The 22,139-nt window shown below is 42.9% G+C and overlaps 1 protein-coding gene across 2 annotated transcripts in view; it reads left to right on the top strand.

Moving 5' to 3' along the window:
* canx (calnexin) overlaps positions 1-22,139 on the top strand; it is a 48,954-nt gene that overhangs the window by 20,402 nt on the left and 6,413 nt on the right. For both annotated transcript variants that reach the window (XM_052015203.1, XM_052015205.1), the window contains exons 8-13: positions 8,130-8,319; positions 9,107-9,220; positions 11,943-12,099; positions 14,530-14,745; positions 18,802-18,921; positions 19,712-19,832. In XM_052015203.1, the coding sequence (XP_051871163.1) occupies positions 8,130-8,319; positions 9,107-9,220; positions 11,943-12,099; positions 14,530-14,745; positions 18,802-18,921; positions 19,712-19,832 (918 nt within the window). The remainder of the gene's footprint in view (positions 1-8,129; positions 8,320-9,106; positions 9,221-11,942; positions 12,100-14,529; positions 14,746-18,801; positions 18,922-19,711; positions 19,833-22,139) is intronic.

Raw genomic sequence — 22,139 nt, forward strand, 5'->3', positions numbered from 1 at the left:
AGGAATGGCAATGACTTTTTGTCTTCATTGATGGATAACAAGAGGGCTAATTCCCTTGTCTTCAAAATAGTGGTCATGGAATCTTTCATGCATCTGAAAAAGTACATAAATATTAGTTTAACATCTGATGAAGAATGATGTTTCCAGTAATGTGGTATCCCGTGATTCTTGCACTCAGTATTTTGTGGGCGACTCTCTGGTGTGGGACTCGAACGCACAATCTTTTGACCCTTAGATGAGTGAGTGCTTCAAATTGTGCCAAGGCTGAAACAAGATCCTCTTGTGATTTAACAGGAGGTTGCCTGAACAAGGAGATATGTCTGCTGTTGTGATCTAAAGCCTTTGGAGGGTTTCATTTCCACTCTACCAAGTGGGGGTAGTGGGGTTGTGCTGGAGTGCAGTGTAGGTTTACCAGAGTGTTTTTTTGTTCTCATGTTGGGGCAATGCTGGCAAGTATTAAATTCAAGACGAGTTCAATAAATTTTTGTACAGCAAGAAAATGTGAATCAGCAGGAAATTGGAGTTAGAAGTTTAACTATATTGGAGAGGAGGAGGATGAGAGGTGACTTGATAGAGGTGCACAAGATGATAAGAGGCATAGATCAAGTGGACAGTCAGACTTTTTTCCCAGGGCGACAAGGGCTAACACAAGGGGACATAATTTTAGGGTGATTGGAGGAATATACAAGGGGGATGTCGGGTAAGTTTTTTTTTACATGGTGGGTGTGTGGAATGCACTGCCAGCAGAGGTTGTGGGGGCAGATACATTGGGACATTTAAGAGACTTAGACACATGAATGATAGCAAAATGGAGCGCTATGTGGGAGGGAAGGGTTAGATAGATCTTAGAGCAGGATAAAATGTCTGCACAGCATTGTGGGCTGAAGGGCCTGTACTGTGCTGTAATCTTCTATATTGTTAAATGGTGGTGCAGGCTTGAGGGGGCTGTATTTTCTTTACAATATTTTTATTAAATCCATGAAAAGTAGAGTACATGCATCAAAAAAAATACTACTGAATATGTTGTTAAATCATACTTAGGATCACAATACTCTAAATTAATAATCACATGTAATAGTTAATAAAGGAATAATTTGGAATATTTCATTATAAAAAGAATCTACTCCCACTACCAAAAACCGAAGCTGTTTAATTAAAAAAAACAAGGAAAAACCCTTGAAACGTAACAATGTCAGCCAATGTCTGTATTTTAGTCACCAAATCAAAGGTTTTGAAAAATAATTCAAAAAGGTCCCCACGGGGTCTGAAAGTTAGATTCAAAAACTGAACAACAAATCTTCTCTAGATTCGGGTATAACATCCCGTAACCATTGAGAATGAGTAGGCGGAGTAACTTCCTTCCATTTAAGCAAAACAGCTCTCCTGGCTATAAGAGAAATAAAAGCCAGAATGTGTAAGTCAAAGCCTTCAAAGTTGTATCTTTTTCTCCCATGATCCCAAATAATGCAGTCAAAGGATTAAGTTTAAAATTTATTTTGAAAAGTATTTGCAGCTGTATTTTCAACTGCATGTTTGTTCAATCCATGTGGTGAAGAGTTCAACCTCTTTGTAGCATTTTAATACAGCTTTGTGGCTTGCCTGGCCAGTTTGGAAGGCAGTTAGGATTCAACTCCAGTACTGTGGTTCTGGAGATGCATAGAGAGTTCAGTGAGTTGATTCTTGGGTTCCATAAGACATAGTAGCATAATTAGGCATTCGGCCAATCAAGTCTGCTCTGCCATTCAATCATGCCTGATGTATTTTTCCCTCTCAACCCCATTCTCTGCCTTCTCCCTGTAACCTTTGACACCCTTACTAATCAAGAACCTATCAACCTCTGCTTTAAATACACCCAATGACTTGGCCTCCACAGCTGTCTGTGGCAATACATTCCACAGATTCACTACCCTCTGACTAAGGAAATTCCTTATCATCTCAGTTCTAAAGGGGGCGTCCTTTTATTCTGAGGCTGTGCCCTCTGGTCCTGGACTCTCCCACTACTGGAAACATCCTCTCCACTCATTTCAAGTCTTTCAGGATCTCTTTCCCCCCAACCACCCCCCCCCCCCCCCCCCCATTCTTCTAAACTTCAGTGAGTACAGGCCCAGAGCCAACAAATGCTCCTCGTATGTTAACCCTTTCACCACCTGTATCATTCTTGTAAATCTCTGGACCCTCTCCAATGCCAGCACATACTTCCTTAGATATGGGGCCCAAAACTGCTCTCAATACTCCAAATATAGTCTGACCAATGCCTTATAAAGACTCAGCATTACATACTTGCTGTTATATTCTAGTCCTCTTGAAATGAATGCTAACATTGCATTTGCCTTCCTTACTACCAACTCAGCCTGCAAGTTAACCTTCAGGGAATCCTGCACTAGGACTTCCAAGTACCTTTGCACCTCTGATTTCTGAATTCTCTCCCCGTTTAGAAAATAGTCTACACCTTCCTTCTACCAAAGTGCATGACCATACGCTTCTCTACACTGTATTCCATCTGCCACTACTTTGCCCATTCTGCCAACCTAAGTCCTTCTGCAGACTCCCTGCTTCCTCAGCACTACCTGCCCCTCCACCTACCTTTGTATCATCTGCAAACTTAGCCACAAAGTCATCAATTCCATCATTAAGATCATCAACCTATAATGTGAAAAGTAGCGGACCCAACACCAACCCCTGGGGAACACCACTAATGACTGGCAGCCAACCAGAAAAGGCCCCCTTTATTCCCACTCTTTGCCTTCTGCCAGACAGCCAATCTTCTATCCATGCTAGTACTGTTCCTGTAATCCCATCTTGTTTAGCAAGATAGGCCAAGATGGGTTTGGGGTGGTTTATGATGAAAGGTTGACCAGGTTGTATTGTAGACATAGGAGCTCAGGACATTGAGAGGTAATCTAATGGAAACACAAGGTTCTGTAGTGGCTTGACAGGGTAGAATCTGCAGGGATGTTTTATATAAAGGAAATGTAGAAAAGGGGGCATAGTTTCAGAATAACAACTTATTGTACAAGGAATTCTCTTGAAGGTTGTGCCCTTTTGAAGTTACCTGATGACTGAACAAAGCTGTCTGGGGTATGGAATTTTGAAGTTGGGATAGGCTTTTGGACTGTAAGAATCGAAGGTTATGGGGATCAGGCAGGACAGTAGAGCTGAGAAGAAAGATGGTGTCAACTTTGTGTGGCTGACTAAAGATCACAAGGCGTGACTTTGAGTGGCAGAGCAGGCCCGGAGCTGAAAGGTCTCTTTTTTTTAATCCTAGTGCTTAGGGCACAATGAAGTTTCTTTTCCAAAATTTTGTTATTATGATATTACAGGAAATTGGAAAGGTAATCTATTATTGGTTACTATTTTGAGGGGGAAGGGGTGTTGTGAGGAAAAACCAGAATTGTATGCTGGCTCTGTGATCTAATTTACTATCTACAGATCCACATACTCATCTGCAGCCTTGGTGGGGGGCCTCTAACAAATTTGTATCTGCATGTAGAGGGAAGGATCACTGTTTTAATACCTTGATTAGTTTGAAGGCCTCTTGTGACTAGTAGCTTCCTGCTCCCCACTTCTAGTGGAGAGCCCTATATTGACACAGCTGCACCTTGTAATTTCAAAATCTATGGTTGCTTGCAAATTTCACTAGTTTGTTGGCTAATATTTCCTGTTGGGTACTTAAATGTTTTAATGTATTTACCAATGCATATTATTGCTTTTGGAACATATGGGGCATATTTCTGTATATTTGGGGTTATTGGGTACAAAGGAGAGGCCTTGCTGGTAATTGCCATTTGTTTTCAGTGGGAAATCAATGATCACCTTCCTTGCAGAATATGAGGACTTGTAGTGTTCTTTGTTGCATGACTTAGTAAAGCAAGGTTAATTAATGGAGGAAATGTTTAACATTCTGCAATGGATCTAGTTTGGTGCATTTGCCCTTTGATTTGCTTTTTAGCAAGTTGGAAGGGTGAGCGACTTCAGTGAGGTGGTGAGATGGAAGTAGAGAGGTTTTAAGAGGAGATATGAGACTGGGGGGCACGGTAGTGTAGCGGTTAGCGCGACGCTATTACAGCGCCAGCGATTGGGGTTCAATTCCTGTTGCTGTCTGTAAGGAGTTTGAACCATGGAACCATACAGCACAAAACAGGCCCTTCGGCCCACCATGTTGTGCCGTCCATCAAACCACCCTCACAGTATCTAATCCTTTCCTCCCGCATATCCCTCTATCTTGCATTCCTCCATGTGCCTATCCAACAAACTCTTGAACCTGTCCAATGTATCTGCCTCCACCACTACCCCAGGCAGTGCATTCCATGCACCAACCACTCTCGGGGTGAAAAACCTCCCCCTGACATCTCCCCGAACCTCCCACCCATAACCTTAAAGCCATGCCCCCTCGTCTTGAGCATTGGTGCCCTGGGAAGGAGGCGCTGACTGTCTACTCTATCTATTCCTCTCAATATTTTATACACCTCTATCATGTCTCCTCTCATCCTCCTCCTTTCCAGTGAATAAAGCCCTAGCACCTTAGGCCTGTGCTCATATTCCATACGCTCTAATCCAGGCAGCATCCTGGTAAATCTCCTCTGCACCCTCTCCAACGCCTCCACATCCTTCCTATAATGCGGCGACCAAAACTGAACACAGTACATAAGTGTGGTCTAACTAGAGTTTTATAAAGCTGCATCATCACTTCGTGGCTCAATCCCACGACTTATGAAAGCTAACATCCCATAGGCCTTCTTAACTGCTCTATCCACCTGTGAGGCAACTTTCAGTGAACTGTGAATATGAACCCCCAGATCCCTCTGCTCCTCTACACTGCCAAGTACCTTGCCATTTACCCGTACTCTGCCCTGGAGTTTGTCCTTCCAAAGTGTACCACCTCACACTTCTCTGGATTGAACTCCATCTGCTACTTGCCAGTCCAGCTCTGCATCCTATCAATATCCCTCTGTAAGTTCCAACAGCCCTCCACACTATCCACAACACCGCCTATCTTAGTGTCGTCCACAAACTTACTAACCCAGCCCTCCACCCCCTCATCTAAGTCATCTATAAATATCACAAAAAGTAGAGGTCCCAGAACGGATCCCTGCGGGACACCACTAGTCACTGCCTTCCAATCCGAGGGCACTCCTTCCACCACAACCCTCTGCTTTCTACATGCAAGCCAATTCCTAATCCACACAGCCAAGCTTCCCTGGATCCCTTGGCCTCTGACCTTCTGAAGGAGCCTACCATGAGGAACCTTATCAAACGCCTTACTAAAATCCTTATAGACCACATCCACCGCACTACCCTCATCAATCTTCCTGATCACCTCCTCAAAGAACTCCATCAGGCTTGTGAGGCAAGATCTTCCCTTCACAAAGCCATGTTGGCTGTCCCTAATCAGTCCATGATTCTCCAGGTGTTCATAGATCCTATCCCTTAGAATCCTTTCTAACAGCTTACCCACCACAGACGTAAGGCTCACCGGTCTGTAATTCCCTGGACCATCCCTACTACCTTTTTTGAACAAGGGGACAACATTCACCACCCTCCAATCCTCCGGCACCATCCCCGTGGACAACGAGGACTCAAAGGTCCTTACCAGCGGTTCAACAGTCTCCTCCCTCGCCTCTCAAAGCAGCCTGGGGAAAATCCCGTCAGGCCCCAGAGATTTATCCATCTTGATATTATTTAACAACTTCAACACATCCTCTCTCTTGATATCTACAACCTCGAACATTACCCTTACCAGCACTCCCTTCTGCGTCATCAAGACCCCTCTCCTTGGTGAATACCGGAGAAGTATTCATTGAGAACTTCTCCCACTTCCGCCGCCTCCAGGCATATTCTCCCACCTTTGTCTTTAATCGGACGTACCTTTACCGTAGCCATCCTCCTACCCTTCACGTACGTGAAAAAAGCCTTGGGAGTCTCCTTAACCCTACTAGCCAACACCTTTTCATGTCCCCTTCTAGCTCTCCTCAGCCCTTTCTTAAGTTCCTTCCTCGCTACTCTATATTCCTCACGGGCCCTGTCTGAACCTTGCTGCTTACACCTTATGTATGCTACCTTCTTCTCCCTAACTAGTCGTTCCACCTCTCTCGTCACCCACGGCTCCTTCACCCTGCCATTCCTTCTCTGCCTCACCGGGACATATTTATCCCTAATATCCTGCATAAGATCCCTGAACATCAACCACATCTCCATAGTACATTTCCCTTCAAAAAGGACATCCCAATTTACACTCCCAAGTTCTCTCCTTATAGCCTCATAGTTCGCCCTTCCCCAATTAAATATCTTCTTGTCCTCTCTGCACCTGTCCCTGTCCATGACAATTTTAAAGGTTATGGAGCAATGGTCACTGTCCCCCAAATGCTCTCCCACCAATAGATCCTTCAGCTGTCCCGGTTCATTTCCTAAAACTAGATCTAGCATGGCATTCCCTCTAGTCGGCCTGTCGACATACTGTGTCAGGAATCCCTCCTGGATACATTTAACAAATTCTGTCCCATCTAAACCTTTGGCACTAAGCAGGTTCCAGTCTATATGTACGTTCTCCCTGTGACTGCATGGGTTTCCTCTGGGTGCTCGGGTTTCCTCCCACATTCCAAAGATGTATGGGTTAATTGGGCAGCGCAGGCTTGTTGGGCTGGAAGGGTCTTTACTGTGCTGTATAAATAAAGATTTTAAAATTTTTTAAAAGTTTTTTAACCTGAAACAACAAACAGTCTGCTGGAGGAACTCAGTGGGTCGAATAACGGGGTAATGGGTGGGTTTGGTACAAGAACATAGAACATAAGAGTACAGTAGAGCACAGAACAGGCCCTTTGGCCCACAATGTTGTGCTGACATAGCTAATCCCTCCTCCCTAGAGAATACCCATATCCCTCCATTTTCTTCTCATTCATGTGCCCATCCAAGCCCCTCTTAAAAGCCCCCAATGAATTTGCCTCCACCACCCTATTAGGAAGCACATTCCATGTATCCACCACTCTGAGTAAAAAAACTTAGCCCTCGTGCTGCTTCTGAACCTACCCCCTTACCTCTCTCCTTAAATGCATGCCCTCTGGTATTAGATCGCTCAATAATGGGGAAAAAGGGCGGACAAGCAATATCTATGCCGCTCGTGATTTTATACACTTCCAACAGATCACCCCTCAGCCTCTGCCACCAGAGAAAAGAGCCCAAGTTTGTCCAGCCTCTCCTGATAGCACATGCCCTCTAATCCGGGCAGCATCCTTCCTATAGTGAGGTGACCAGACTTGCACGCAATACTCTAAATGTAGCCTAACCAGAGTTCTATAGAGATGCATTATAACAAGTGTTCAAAAAATAATAAAGGGTTTTAATAGGAAATAACCTGTTTCCATTGGCTAAAAGGTTGATTACCAGAAGTCAATTTTAAGGTGATTCCTTAAAGCACTAGCATCAAGTCTGAAAGCAAGGAGTCATCGTTGACGTATCTATTGCGCAGGTTTCACCTTGCCATTCAGGACTCCACAATTTCCATCCATTAGCAAAAAATAAACTTGATCCAAACTTGTCATTAGCTTGTTTGGGCATGTTTATTTTTCAAAGTAGCAATCCAACTGTTGTTTGCTGTTAGCGGCTGAAATATAATGAAATATTGCAACTTTATAGGGGATGTCATCAGGCAAAATTTGATACAAAGCCACATTAGATTGGAATGGTGACATAAGCTCAGTGAAGTGGTCTGTTATGGAGTATTTAAGATGGTGAGAGAGCCTAGGTATTTCAGGAATAATTCCAGAGTTTATGCTTTGGTAATTGAAATCATGCTGCCAATTCTGGAGTATTGGGAGTGTTCAGAACACCAGAATTGGGTGAGTGTCCTGATCTGAAGGTAAGTGGCGGTTACAGAAATCGGAGGGTCAAGGATGCAGATTATTTAATGTGAGGATAGGCATTTTAAATCATGTTCTCATTCATGGAACTAAGCAACCTAGAACTGTTTGATTCCCAGATGTTTTTGACTGAAGCCTGGTTACTTTTTTTTAAGCAATAATTGATGACCATTTAAGTAGATTTTGACCATCTAGATTTACATAAAGTTCCAATTTGAAGTACTATAAATGTTTCATCAAATATTAAATTAACTGCTTTCCTTTTACCTCTTGCAGTGCTCAACCCTGACAACTCATTTCAGGTTCTGATTGACCAAACGGTTGTCAACAGTGGCAACCTACTCGAAGACATGACTCCTCCCATTAATCCGCCAAAAGAGATTGAAGATCCTGATGATCAGAAACCTGAAGACTGGGATGAGAGACCAAAAATTTCTGACCCTGATGCAGTCAAACCTGATGACTGGTGAGTAATTCAAGTACAAAATAGTGTCTTCCCTCCAGTGATCATTAGGAAGACACATACCATTTTATTTGGTTCCCACTACAAACTTGCTGCTTTCACCATACTGTTTCCCTGTTAATGGGTCAAGGCTTATGCAGACTGTAACTTGTATAACCCTAAGTGGTGGTTATATTTCCACCACCATCGCTAGCACCACTATTTTGATGGCACTGCCTTTGCTACTGAAAGTTGCTTCTGCTACCTTTTTAAATTCTCTTCCACTATAGTCCTGACAGGTCTCTGTTGTCTACCCTCTGTAAACTACAGCTCATCTGTTAGCTGATTCCCTATTCTTGAGTCCTATTCACTTGCTTACCCATGACCTATGTTGGTTCCCTTCTTTTTCCTATTCCTTTAACTTCTGAAACCTTTACTCCTCCAGAGGCCACTTCTTGTGCATCCTTGAATTTGATTGCTCAAGCACTGCCTAATTTGTGTGAAAATGTTCCTTCATGTATCCTTCAACCAAACTGATGCTTTTTACTCTTGTCACCTATTCCCTGCACTTAAAAATAAACTTAACTTGCCATCACAATATATATCTGGTTTTCTTCAATATCACCATTGTGGAGAATGTCTCAGGATTGATGCCAGGACAGATGTTTCTCTTGGGAGGGTAGGGGACAGGAACATTAAAATAGTATGACTTCAACCACTGTTTTTAATTTTGTTCTGTAATTGGTACCACTGGTATTGGTTCACTGGGACTTCCTGAACAGTTGGGTTTCTGACCTTGTTCCTTTTTCAGGGATGAAGATGCTCCTGCTAAGATTCAAGATGAAAGTGCTGTGAAGCCTGAAGGATGGCTTGACGATGAGCCTGAGTACATCCCAGATCCTGATGCTGAAAAACCAGAGGACTGGTAGGTTCTGATCTTGTTCCAGACCTTGCAGTCTGTCTGCACCCTATCTTGTAAACTGGCATGGAATGTTTTGTACAAGGGCTGGTTGGGAGTGGGCTGAGAACATAGGACAGTACAGGCCCTTCAGCTCACAATGATGTGCCAACATTTTATCCTACTCTAAATCTCTCTAACTCTTCCCTCTCATGTAGCCCTCCACTTTTCTATCATTCATGTGGCTATCTAAGAGTAACTTAAATGTCCCTAATATATCTGCCCCACAACCTCTGCTGGTGGTGCATTCCATGCACCCACCACTTTTTTAAAAAAAAAACAAACAAACTGACATTTCCTCCCACCCCATACCTTCAATTGCCTTAAAAATTATGCCCCCTCATGTTAGCCATCTTCGCCCTGGGAAAAAATTTCTGACTGTCCACTCGATCTATGCCTCTTGTACACCTCTGTCAAGTCGCCTCTCATCCTCCTTTGCTCCAAAGAGAAAAGCCCTAGCTCGCTCAGCCTATCCTCAAGACGTGCTCTCCAATTCAGGCAGCATCCTGGTAAATAATCTCTGCACCTTCCCTAAAGCTTCCACATTCTTCCTATAATGAGGTGATCAGAACTGAACACAATACTCCACGTGTGGTCTGACCAGAGTTTTATGGAACTGCAACATTACCTCACGGCTCTTGAACTCAATACCCTGACTAATGAAGGCCAACACATCTAATGAAGGCCCTAACAACCTTGAGCGATCTATGGACGTGGACCCCAAGATCCCTCTGTTCCTCCACACTGCTAAGGGTCCTGCCATTAACCTTGTATTCTGCCTTCAAATTCGATCTCCCGAAGTGTATCACTTCACACTTTTCTGGGTTGAACGCCATCTGCCACTTCTCAGCCCAGCTCTGTATCCTATCAATGTCCTGTTGTAACCTACAGCAACCGTCTACACTATCCATAACACCAACCTTTGTATCATCAGCAAACTTATTAACCCACCCTTTCACATCCCCATGATAAAAATCACAAAGAGCAGGGGTTCCAGAACATCCCTGCAGAACACCACTGGTTACTGACCTCCTGGCAGAATACTCTCCATCTGCAACCACCCTCTGTCTTCTATGGGTGAGCCAATTCTGAATCCACACAGCCAAGTTGCCGTGGATCCCATGCCTCCTGACTTTATGAATGAGCCTTCCATGAGGAACCTTATCAAAAGCCTTACTAAAATCCATCTACACCACATATACTGCTCTACCTTCTTCAAAGTATTTTGTCACATCCTCAAAGAAATGAATCAGGCTCATGAGGCATGACCTGCCCCTCAAGGCCATGCTGACTGTTCCTAATCAGCCTATGCTTCTCTAAATGCCCATAAATCCTTCTCCAGTAATTTGCCCACCACTGAAGTAGACTCACTGGTCTGTAATCCCAACATTATCCCTACTCCCTTTTTAAACAAAGGAACAACATTTGCCGCTCTCCAATCATCTGGCACTACTCTTGTGACCAGTGAGGACGCAAAGATCATCGCTAAAGGTGCCACAATCTTTTCCGTCGTAACCTTGGATATATCCTGTTCGACCCCGGTGACTTATCTATGTTAATGTCTTTCAAAAGTTCAAACACATCCTCTTTCTGCACGTCGACATGCTCTAGAGTATAAACCTGTTGTATGTCATCCTCTCAAATGTCAAGGTCTCTCTCTCTGGTGAATACTGAAGCAAAATATTCATTAAGGACCTCCCCTACCTCTTCTGACTCCAGGCACCTGTTTCCTCTTTTATCCCTGATCAGTCCTACCCTTACTCTAGTCATCCTCCTGTTCTTCATATATGTGTAGAACGTCTTGGGGTTTTCCTTGATCCTACTCGCCAAGGCCTACTCATGCCCCCTTCTAGCTCCATTCTTAAGCGCCCTCCTGGCTACCTTGTAACTCTCCAGAGCCCTGTCTGATCCTTGCTTTCTAAACCTCGGGTAAGCTTCTTTCTTCCTCTTGACAAGAGATTCTACATCTCTTGTCAACCCCGGTTCCTTCACTCTACCATCCTTACCCTGCCTCAATGGGACAAACCCATCCAGAGCCCCATGCAAGTATTCCTTAAACAACCTCCACAATTCTGTTGTGCATTCCCCAAGAACATATGTTCCTAACTTACACTCGCAAGTCCCTGCTTAATAGCATCACAATTCCCCCTCCCCCAATTAAATACTTTCCCATATCGTCTGCTCCCATCCCTCTCCAAGGCTGTGGTAATGGTCAAGGAGTTACGGTCACTATCTCCAAGATGCTCTCCCACTGAGAGATCTGAAACCTGATCAGGCTCATTGCCTAGTACCATGTCCAGTATGGCCTCTCCTCCAGTCAGCCTGTCCACATACTGTGTCAGGAATCCTTCCTGGACATACCTAACAAACTCTGCCCCATCTATCCTCTACACTAAGGAAGTGCCAATCAGTATTAGGGAAGTTGAAATCACTGATGACAAGAACCCTGTTATCTTTGGGAGGCAGATTTTGGAAAGGTGCAATCTGCTCCTCGGTGTATAGGAGATGTGGGTTGTGTTGTTCATTAAGAATTGGGAGATATAATAGGGATACTTATATCTATTATAAATCAGTCATTTGATTTGTGAGAACGTTGAGAAAGCTGTTCCATTAAAAGTGGCTGACTCAATGTTTTGGTTGTTGAAGATATTACTGAGTTTGACACTTTCCTTATTACCTCTGCCTCTAGGGATGAAGAAATGGATGGTGAGTGGGAGGCCCCTCAAATAGCCAATCCAAAGTGTGAGTCTGCTCCCGGGTGTGGGACCTGGAAATTGCCGATGATTGATAACCCAGATTACAAGGGAAAATGGAAGGCTCCAATGATTGACAACCCCAACTACCAGGTAATGCCAGGGATGGGTGACAGCTTTAACTTCTGCTACTCAGTTACTTGTCTTCTCAGGTTCTTGGTTCAACCACATTTGGTTGAAGCTCGTTTTTGAGGCATCAGTCCAGATCAATGGGTAAAGCATAGGAGCCCATTCAACATGTTGAGTCTGTTACCAAGTGTATACAAGAGAAATCCAGGTAGTCCCACTGCCTAGACCTGCAAATTCTTTCCTTCCAGATACTTATCCAAGTCCCTTTTGAATGCTACAATTGCATCTACATCCACTATCACTCTGGTCCTATATTCTATACTCTAACTACTTTTGTAAAAATTTTCATCATGTCACTTGTGTTTTGCCAGTAAATTTCATTCTTTGTCTTCTAGTTCCTGACCCTGCCAAAGGAGCTGTTTCTATCTACTATTAACACACTTCATTTCAAACATGATTGATCTTGCTGTCCTCTGCGATAAGATTGTTTTATCTACTTTCTCATTCCTTGGTGACAAAAATCAATCGCCCTAAGCTTATCCATGGCCCATGAGGTAGAAAATTCCAATGATTTGCTCAGTTATCATCAAGTCTGGTTCATTTGTCAGTCTTATGTTCATTAGATTCCTACATGGAATCCAGTTCAGCAGCAACTCAGTGTAAATTTCATGTTTTCAGTTTCCTCTGTGGTGTCTGCCTTTTCCATCTCAAACTTTGTCCAGGCAAATGAATGTACAGGGTGTTTTTTTAAAAAAAAGTCAGGAAAAGTTGTTTCTTGAAAGGTGGTGAAGCTGGTAGACATGTTGCCTCACAGCTCCCAACAGCCTGGGTTCAACCTGTGCTGTCTGTGGGCAGTTTGCATATTCTCCCTGCTACCATGAGGGTTTCCTCCCACATTCCAAAGATGTCCAGGTTAGTAGGTTAATTGGCTGGTGTAAATTGCCCCTAGTATGCAGACGAATGGTAGAATTGTGGGGATGATCCTTGATGGGAATGTGGGGAGAATAAAATGGGTTAGGATAGGATTAGTGTAAAAATGGGTTCTTTGAAGTTCAGTATAGACTCTGTGGACCTCAGTGCTCCATCTCTGGTTCTTCTGAAAAGAGATGACTGAGGGGTGACCTGATAATGTTTTGACAGATTATTCAAGTGAGTTTTCACCTTTAGGAATAACAATACCCAGATGAAGAGTCTCAACCTGAAACGTCGACTGTTCATTTACCTCTGTAGATGCTGCCTGACCCACTGAGTTTCTCCAGTGTTTAGTGTGTTGCTCCAGATTTCCAACATCTGCAGTCTCTTGTCTACCCAGAGTGATGTGGAAGTTACTACCACAAGAATGTGTAGAGTGAATGGTGTCACTGCATTTAAGTGGATGCTAAATAACTGAGGGAGATGGTAAGAGTTAAGCAGATGGATTCAGATGAGGGGGCTTCTGTAGAAACATCCTGGTTCGGAAATGACCTGTATCAGTCTTGCACATTGTGAAAAATCCTGTACAATACTTCAATTTATCAAATTTATATACTTAACAGGAAAAGCATGGGACTAATGGGAGAGCTTTCAAAGAACTAGCACACTGGCTGCCTACTGCATTGTAAAATTCTGCAAGTTAAGTTAGATTGTTTTAAAGTGGTTAAAAAGAAAATGAGTTACACAAGTATTGCAACTAGTCTTGAATTGTGCATGCCATCTCTTAGAAGATGAGATCTCATGTCCATTTTGATATCCATCCTTCATCACAAACTTTATTCCTTTGCTGTTATGCTGTTGGTTTCCCTGGCAATAGTCTGAAACTGAATTAGACTTTCTCAATCTTAATGTCACATTGATTTTTTGGATCTTTATATCTATTGTGTTGTAAAGGTCACTTTAATACACCTCCATAATATTCCCTTCCCCACCTTATTTGCTGTCACAGACTTTTCCAGTACATTCCTGGCTGATCTTGTTCCTCTTTTGTAAACTTTATCTCCTCCATCTTTGCATGCTAACTTGAGCAATTCCATCCTTCCCTCTGCTCAGTGACTTGCACTGGGTACAGGTTAAGCAATTGGATAAAATACCTGTGTTTTTCTAGTTCTGGCCTCTTGAGTCTGAACTTAGCTGCTTCACTATTACTTGGCTTCCCTTCAGCTGCCAAGGCACTAAGCTCCAGAATTCCCTTTCCTCTGTCTGTCTTTTGCTCCTTTTCTCCATCTTCATCAGGCTTTCAGTCACCTGCCCCAATATCTTGGAGAGACAGACGACTGCAGATTCTGGAATCCAAAGCAAAAAAACTGCTGCAGGTCAGGCAGCATCTGTGGAGGGAAATGGACAGTTATTTTTCCCTAATTTCGCCTCGTGACTGTAAATTTTTACTAGCATTGCTATGACTTTTTTTGCTAATTGAAGGTCTTGTATAAATGGAAGACAATTTCATAAGACTTTAATTCTAATTAATTTCTCACTCAGGGTGTCTGGAAACCAAAGAAGATTCCTAATCCAAATTACTTCGAGGATCTGCATCCGTTCAGAATGACCACTTTCAGTGCTATTGGCTTGGAACTATGGTCAATGACATCTGATATCTTCTTTGACAACTTCATAATCTGCTCTGACAAGGCAGTGGTTGACCAATGGGCGTATGATGGCTGGGGTCTGAAGAAAACAGCAGAAGGTGCTGCTGAGGTAAGGATATACTTCTAACTTAATGGAATGGTTTTAAGAGTGAGAAGGTGGGAGCGCTATATGTGGCTGGATGAATTACTTGGGGTATTGTTCATTGAAGGACCTTGGTGTGGCAATGGGAAGGTGTATAGTTAATACCATGGAAGCTTGAGGTCAGATAATTTTAAAAAGTCATCTTAATCAAACTATTCATAAATTTGAGGAAAAGTTGTCTTTTACAAGATGGAGTTTTACATTAATTGAATCTTTCCAATATGTAACCGTTTATTATGCAGTCATGTGGTGTTGAGGTTTGGCATCCTGTTTATGACTAGCTTGAGGTTTTGTTCTACGTTTCAACTAGGTGCCTTTTAGCATGTTTTAGTTTTCTTAGCATTAACAGAATTAAGTTAGTTCCAATCTAATTGAATAGCAGAGCAAAAATTCTGAATGGCCTCATGTCAAACTGGATAAATGCTGTTCACAATACTATCTTTTAATGTTTTCAACATGTTTGTCTTTGAGCATTAAGTTTCCAACCTGTAAACTTCACAACCTTCTGTATCTTTGCTACTTGATTTTATTTATTTTTATCTCTATCCTAAATCTATTTCTCCCTCTATCCTTGTGATCAAAGCTTAGTGCACTGTTTCCTACTAGCAAATTATTTTCTACAAGCTGCTTAAACTGTGTAGATCTGGTTTCTTGCTCTCTCCTCAATTAGTCTTTTAAACTTTTCCCTCCTGTTCCCATTTACCATGGGGTCATTAATAAAAAGTTGTTCCTAATTAATACAATCTGAAAACAATACTGGAAATTCACAGCAGGTCAAGCAGCATCTGTGAAGAACAAAACAACATTCCAGGTCGATGATCTGAGATGAGTTCTGAAGAAAGATTAACTCTGTTTTTCACTCCTCTGTAGATGTTGCCTGATGATAAAAGTATTTCTAACATTTTCTGTTTTGGAGAAGAAACTTCCTTTACAAATGTTCACTGGGTGCTCGAAGGCAGCTTTGCAATGTTTATTTAATCCCTTGTATAGATCAGTCAAACTTCAGCTAGCTGGAAGAGGGGTGAAAGTGCTGCACTTGTGTAGCATTCTTGGGGTGAATGGTTGGCAATCTCTTGGTCAGGGCAGTCGCCAGCTGTCTGCCACACCTCTGCCCTGTGTCCCTGTTGTTATCAATCTGAAATTGTTAAAACTTTTAGTACAGAAGAAGGCAAAGTGCTTTTGGAAAGAAACTCCTATTCTCAAACTTCTGTTGACCTTCATTTGGAATAGTGCAGGAGGCCAAGGATAATAGGGGTCAGAGTGGAGTAGTGAATTAATTTGAGACAGAAGGTCAGCTCATGTTTGTAGACTGACAAGTAGAGAAGTAAGTTGTGGAGGGGATGTGAGGCTACAAGGGGATTTAGGTTAAGTGATTACTCCATTTGCCAGATCTTTGTGTATACTGGGGAGAGGGGGGGGCGGGGGAGGAGAAATGTGAAATTGTCCACTTTGGCAGGTAAAATAAAATGTGTATTCTCTAATTAGTGAGATTGCAGAGTGATCTGTGTCTCCTAGTGTATAATTTGTAAAAGGCTGGTATGCAGTTACAGCAAATAATTAGGAAAGCTAACCATGTTTTATTGCTGGGGGTCTGAACACAAAAGTAGGGAGGTTATGCCTCAGTTGTAAAGGGGGTTGATGAGACCACTCTGGAATATTTTGAACAACATTGGTCTCTAAGGAAGGATGTTACCTAGAGTGGGTAGGCTGTCTTGGAAAGATTAGAGAGGCTAGATTTCCATCTGCTGGAGTTCAGAAGAGTATGTGAAGACTTGTGGGAGGATCTAGAACTCAAGGTCATGACTTTAGAAATGTGTCCCTTTAAGAAAGATGCTGTGGAGTTTTGTTCTGGGGATTCTGAGCCTTGGGTGCACTCTTCCTACACCTTGGAGTTTGAGTCTTTTGACAGTTGTATATTCGATAAACAAGTGAGTGAGAGGTTACTGGGGATAGACAGAAATTCAGAGCTGAGGTTACAATCAGATCAGCCATGTTATTGAATGGCAGAACATGCTTGAGGCTGTATGACCATTCTTCCTGCTGGTTCATGTATGATTGAAGGAAATAACATCCAGTTTGGGTTTGAGCAGTGAATACAGTGTGCACTACTTAAATGAAGTACAGGAAAATCACTTTCACCTGGAAAGACTTGGGGGGGGGGGGGGGTGGGGGTGGAGAGGGGAAGGAAGAAGTAAAAGGGCAGGTGTTACAAGCCCTGTGATTGATTGTGGATTAAGAGTGAACCAGATTTCAATGAGAGGAAGAGGTATAATGATTGTGGTATTGGAGTAAGTGAATGATCTGTTGAATGTGGAAGTTAAATACAAGGGGAATGATGATAATTCTGGAAGGGAGGAGGAAAGAGCATGTGTTCAGGAGCGATGGTTAATGCCTGTGGGTAGAGAGGAATCCTAGGCTGAAGGAATAAACGTCTTGGAGGCACTAAGAAAGTTAGCATCGTCAGAACTTGTGCAAAGTGAGCTGACAACTAGGAGAATGCAATGAGTGCAGATTAGGAGGAAGTGAAAGCTGTGGGAGGCATGAGCCCCAACCATGCTTTCTGGTAGCATTTTCAAACAAAGATTGAGATCCAGCACTTGAGGTTGGGGCAGATGATCAAAATTTGAACCAAGAGGCAGATTGAGGCATTTTGTAAAGGAAGAGAAGTTGAAGTTCAGGGTGGGAATATCAGAGCTTGAAGTTTTGGCAAATGGGAGAGATGGAAATTGGGGAGGGTCAAAGGGGGACAAGACTAGAACTGGAGGAATGCAGATATCTTGGAAGAGGTAACAAAATGAAGCTGGAGATTGTGTAAGGATTTGTTAACATTAATCCTTTTATTAACAATACCAGCATAGGTTAGTGGTGACATCAAGTAAAAGAGAGATTGTGTGAACCTGCAGGAAGTTGGCATTTAGGAGGAAGGTTAATGACTGGTCAGGCTGGATGACTTTGTGTTGTAGGCATTGGGAGCTTTGGTTTACACAGGGTTGTACTGATTCGTAAATCCCAACCCTTCTGATCAGTCATCTGTTTACCATTTACCATCGTGCATCAAAGGTGTTTAATTGATCAATTTGATTTTAATCTTTCAATTGTATGTTTTAAAAAAAATCAAAAATTTGGTGTCTCTAGGTGTAGTGTGAAAGGTCATGGCTGTCATGTGCCTGTGACAACACTGACCCCTCTGGCTGGGATGACACCATTGAGCACATGGCCAAAAGCAGCACCACTGTCAATCAAGATCTGGCTCCATCCACCCATTAGTACATACCTTGACCATTGGGCCTATGTAAATACCTGTTGTACCTGGCCATGGCCCATTGGACATTTTTGAATCACCTAGGCTGGCTCCACCCAGCTCTCCGGCACTATAAAAAGTGCTGCATGTGCTGGTTCTCTTGCTCGCCCTCTTGAGGTAAGCTGTGCACTACTTCAGGATAGATAGTTAAAGATCCTGGGGAGCATTAGAGCCAATGTTTGTCCAGATTCAAGGTGTTCAGGCATTGTATTGTTTATTCCTTGATCATTTGTAACCAGTTCATTGTGTGTGTGTGCGCATCTCACCCCTATTGTGATTTCCCCCACGTCTCGCAATCACCTGTATGTGTGTGCGAGTGTGCATCTGTTCCCATCCATTCTGTCCCTGCGTTTCTTTGTAAATAAATTTTCCCTTTTTAAAATACAGAGACTTGTGTCTGAAGCCCTCTGCCTTTAAGACCCGAAAGAACCTTTACTCACAACACTAGGTCAATAAATAAACCAGGTGGCTTTCCATCCCAGCAAATATTGGATCATGTTCTAAACACTACTTTCATACAAGTAGAAAGTGTTTACAGCTAATTTTAATCAATTGTATCAAAGTGTGTTTAAAAAGTGTAATCCTTTTATCACCTTAAGGTTTTGATGGAGGTAAAACCCAAATAATATTATAGTGTCGGAAGGCAGTCATTTACTGGTATCAATGTATACTCGCATCCAGGGAGTCTGATGGACTAATTTTAACTTGTTTTTGGTTTCCAGTCAGGAGTAGTTGGACAGCTGATGTCAGCAGCTGAAGAACGCCCATGGCTCTGGGTTGTGTACATCCTAATCATCGCCTTGCCTGTGTTTCTGGTTATTGTGTTCTGCTGTACTGGAAAGGTAGGAAATGGTTCTCTCCACAAAGAATGGTACGTTTGGAACTTTGTTAATAGTTATAGAAAGCACTTAACACTCCTGTACTGAGTGGTTGCCTGAGGCAGTCAGTCAAATTGGGGCATTCGCGGTTGGGCAGACTGGTTAACGGTTGACCTCTCCTCCTGAAGACATTAGTGAACTAGTGATCCAGATGTGTATTTTACTTGGGAACTGTGTGGTACTGGTCCTCTAGTTGTTGGGTGGTTTATCTTTTAAATCGCTTAGCTCCCTGAAAGTTCTTCAAGGCATGTGGCAATCTGGCAGAAAACTAAATTTGAGATGGAGGATCGCATGTGAAGTTGATGTCTTATGATTTTCAGATTGCGATCCTGTCTGTTTATCCCGTCAAAGCAAGTGTTCAGCTTACTGATGCCCTAAGGTCAAGTAAAACTTTAGTCTCTTTGACATTGTGCACCTTCTCAGTTCCTCAATGTGCTTTTGTCTAGGGCTCTTTGCAGCTGGTATTGCTTTCCTGTATTTCTGGGAAACCTTCCTACTGTTCTGAGCTCAGGATGGTTCCCACTTTGGTATGTTGATTGAAAATGTTTCAACTCCAGATAAGGAAGGCATTTTAGGGGAGGTGGGGAGAAAAACTGTACTAATCAACTTACCCCAGGACTTGCATCCTAACCTTATAGCTAGGTTTAGACTTGCCCCACTGACCTGGCCATTGATGTGACAGGTGTAGATTTGGTATGAGGCTTGGTGGAATGTTGGGGATAAACTTAATTAAGAGTTAATTATGTTCTTGCAGAAAGATGCTGCTGCAGAGTACAAAAAGACTGATGCCCCACAGCCTGATGTAAAGGATGAAGAGGAGAAAGAAGAGCAGAAGGAGGAAGAAGAGAAAAAGGAGACAGAAGAGGAAAAGATAAGTAAGTAATCCCAAATCCCTTTTGGAAGGGGAACCAGGCTGGGGATGGTTTTCCAAAGTGTTGCACTGCCACTATTTAAATACATGGAGGCTGTGGGATAAATAGAAGCATTGCAAAATGGGATCTTACTGTACATGTTGCACATTCCCAGACTGAATAATACAGCATGGAAACAGGCCCTTAAGCCCAACTCATCCATGCTGACCAAGGTGTCCACCTAAGCTAGTCCCATTTGATCCATATCCCTCTAAACCTTTCCTCTCCATGTAACAGCTGCAACAGTGTTAACATTTCTGGAGGTACCCAAGTGGAGTGGTCATGAAGTACTTTGGAACATCTTGAAGTCTTAAAAGGGTGAATCTAAGTATTTTTTAAGTCTTTAGTTTGGAATTATTTTTTTTAAATCTTCATTAGTCAAATTATTTTGTAGTTGATGGTTTTGACATCCTGCAGTCAGTTTATCCACTCATTGTTAAACATGTGCTGTGTCTAGTCACAGTACTCCAGACTCAAACCAGCTGCTGTAGTGATGGTACTAATTAGTGATGTCTTTGATCATCTGGTGTGTTTTGGAAGTTAATGCTGCCCCTTGTGTTAAATGTCCAATTTGTTGATGAGAAGCAGGGATGTGTTTGAACTATATACAAGGCAGGATGCAGAAGTCTTGTACTTATCATATGTGGTTTAAAATATGAAACTACAAGGTGTGAACAGTGCTTTGTTAGTTAGTATCTCTGCACAATAGATACCATGCTGTGTTGTAAGAAAAGATTTGTGACTGAATTCTAAGTGCTCAATGTCTGGAATGTGGACTGCAAATTTTGAACCATAGAACAATACAGGCCCTTCAACCCACCATGTTGTGCTGACCTTTAAACCTCACCTAAGACTATCTAACCCCTTCCTTCCACATATCCCTCTATTTTAATTTCCTCCATATGCTTATCTAACAATCTCTTGAACTTGACCAACGCATCAGCCACCACCACCACCACCACCACCCCAGGCAGTGCATTCCATGCCCCAACCACTCTCTGGGTGAAAAACCTCTCTCTATCTCCCTTGAACTTCCCACCCATTACTTTAAAGCCATGCCCTCTTGTATTGCGCATTGATGCCCTGGGAAAGAGGCACTGGCTGTCAACTCTAGCTATTCCTCTTAATATTTTGTATACCTCTATCATGTCTCCCTTCATCCTCCTCCTCTCCAATGAGTAAAGCCCTAGCTCCTTCAGTCTCTCCTCATAATCCAGACTCTCCAAACCAGGCAGTATCCTGGTAAATCTCCTCAGCACCCTTTCCAATGCTTCCGCATCCTTCCTATAATGAGGCGACCAGAATTCGACACAGTACTCCAAGTGTGGTCTAACCAGAGTTTTGTAGAGCTGCATCATTACCTCGCGGCTCTTAAACGCAATCCCATGAGTTATGAAAGCTAACATCCCATAAGCTTGTTTAACTACCCTATCCACCTGATGAGAGACTGCAGATGCTGTAATCTGGAGCAAATAAAGGGGGAGGGTGTTCTGTTGTCCCCCAATTTTTTCAAAGACCCCAGTCCCCTATCACCTGGTTTTGTTCCCCCCCCTCCTCCAACTGGTTCTATCTGCCCATCATCTCTCCTGTACCTGGTTCTACTTATCACCTTCCTTCTCAGATTCCAGCATCTGCAGCCTCTTGTCTCTGCTTGGTATTGGTTTATTATTGTCACTTAGAACCGAGGTACCTGTCTTGCATACCATTCGTACAGATCACCTTCCAGCCTCTGTCTCTACCTCCCCTCCCCAGCTGACTCCAATCGCCCCTTTGCTCTCTCCTTGTCTTTCTTTACCTATCACCCACTAGCCACTGTTTTCCCTACTCCACCCTCTCCTACCTGGCTCCGTCTGCCTATTGTGCACCTCCTCACCTGGTTCCACCCATTGCCTGTCAGCATATGCCTCACCTCTCCCCTTCGCCTCTTTATACCTGCTATCACTTCTCCACGTGCAGTCCTGATGCAGCGATGCTGCCTGACTTGCTGAGTTTCTCCAGCAATTTGTTTTTTTTTGCTGCAGATTTTACAGTCTGATGTATTTTCTGGAACTGACTCAGACTCCATGCAGTCACTCAATTACAGCATTGCGTTATTTAAAGGTCTACGTTTCCATAAAAAAAAGTTGCAAGCAGTTTTGCTGAATAGAATGTTTGGAACACTTGTGAATTGAATGATGTCTTGTTGCTTCTATATAATTACCTTATAGTTGAATTTAGCTTTTGATTTGGCTGATGGTGTTTAACATTATGAGCAGTTTTAATAGAGCAAAT

The sequence above is a fragment of the Pristis pectinata genome, chromosome 4, assembly GCF_009764475.1.
Source record: "Pristis pectinata isolate sPriPec2 chromosome 4, sPriPec2.1.pri, whole genome shotgun sequence".
In the NCBI taxonomy this organism is placed as follows: Eukaryota; Metazoa; Chordata; class Chondrichthyes; order Rhinopristiformes; family Pristidae; genus Pristis; species Pristis pectinata.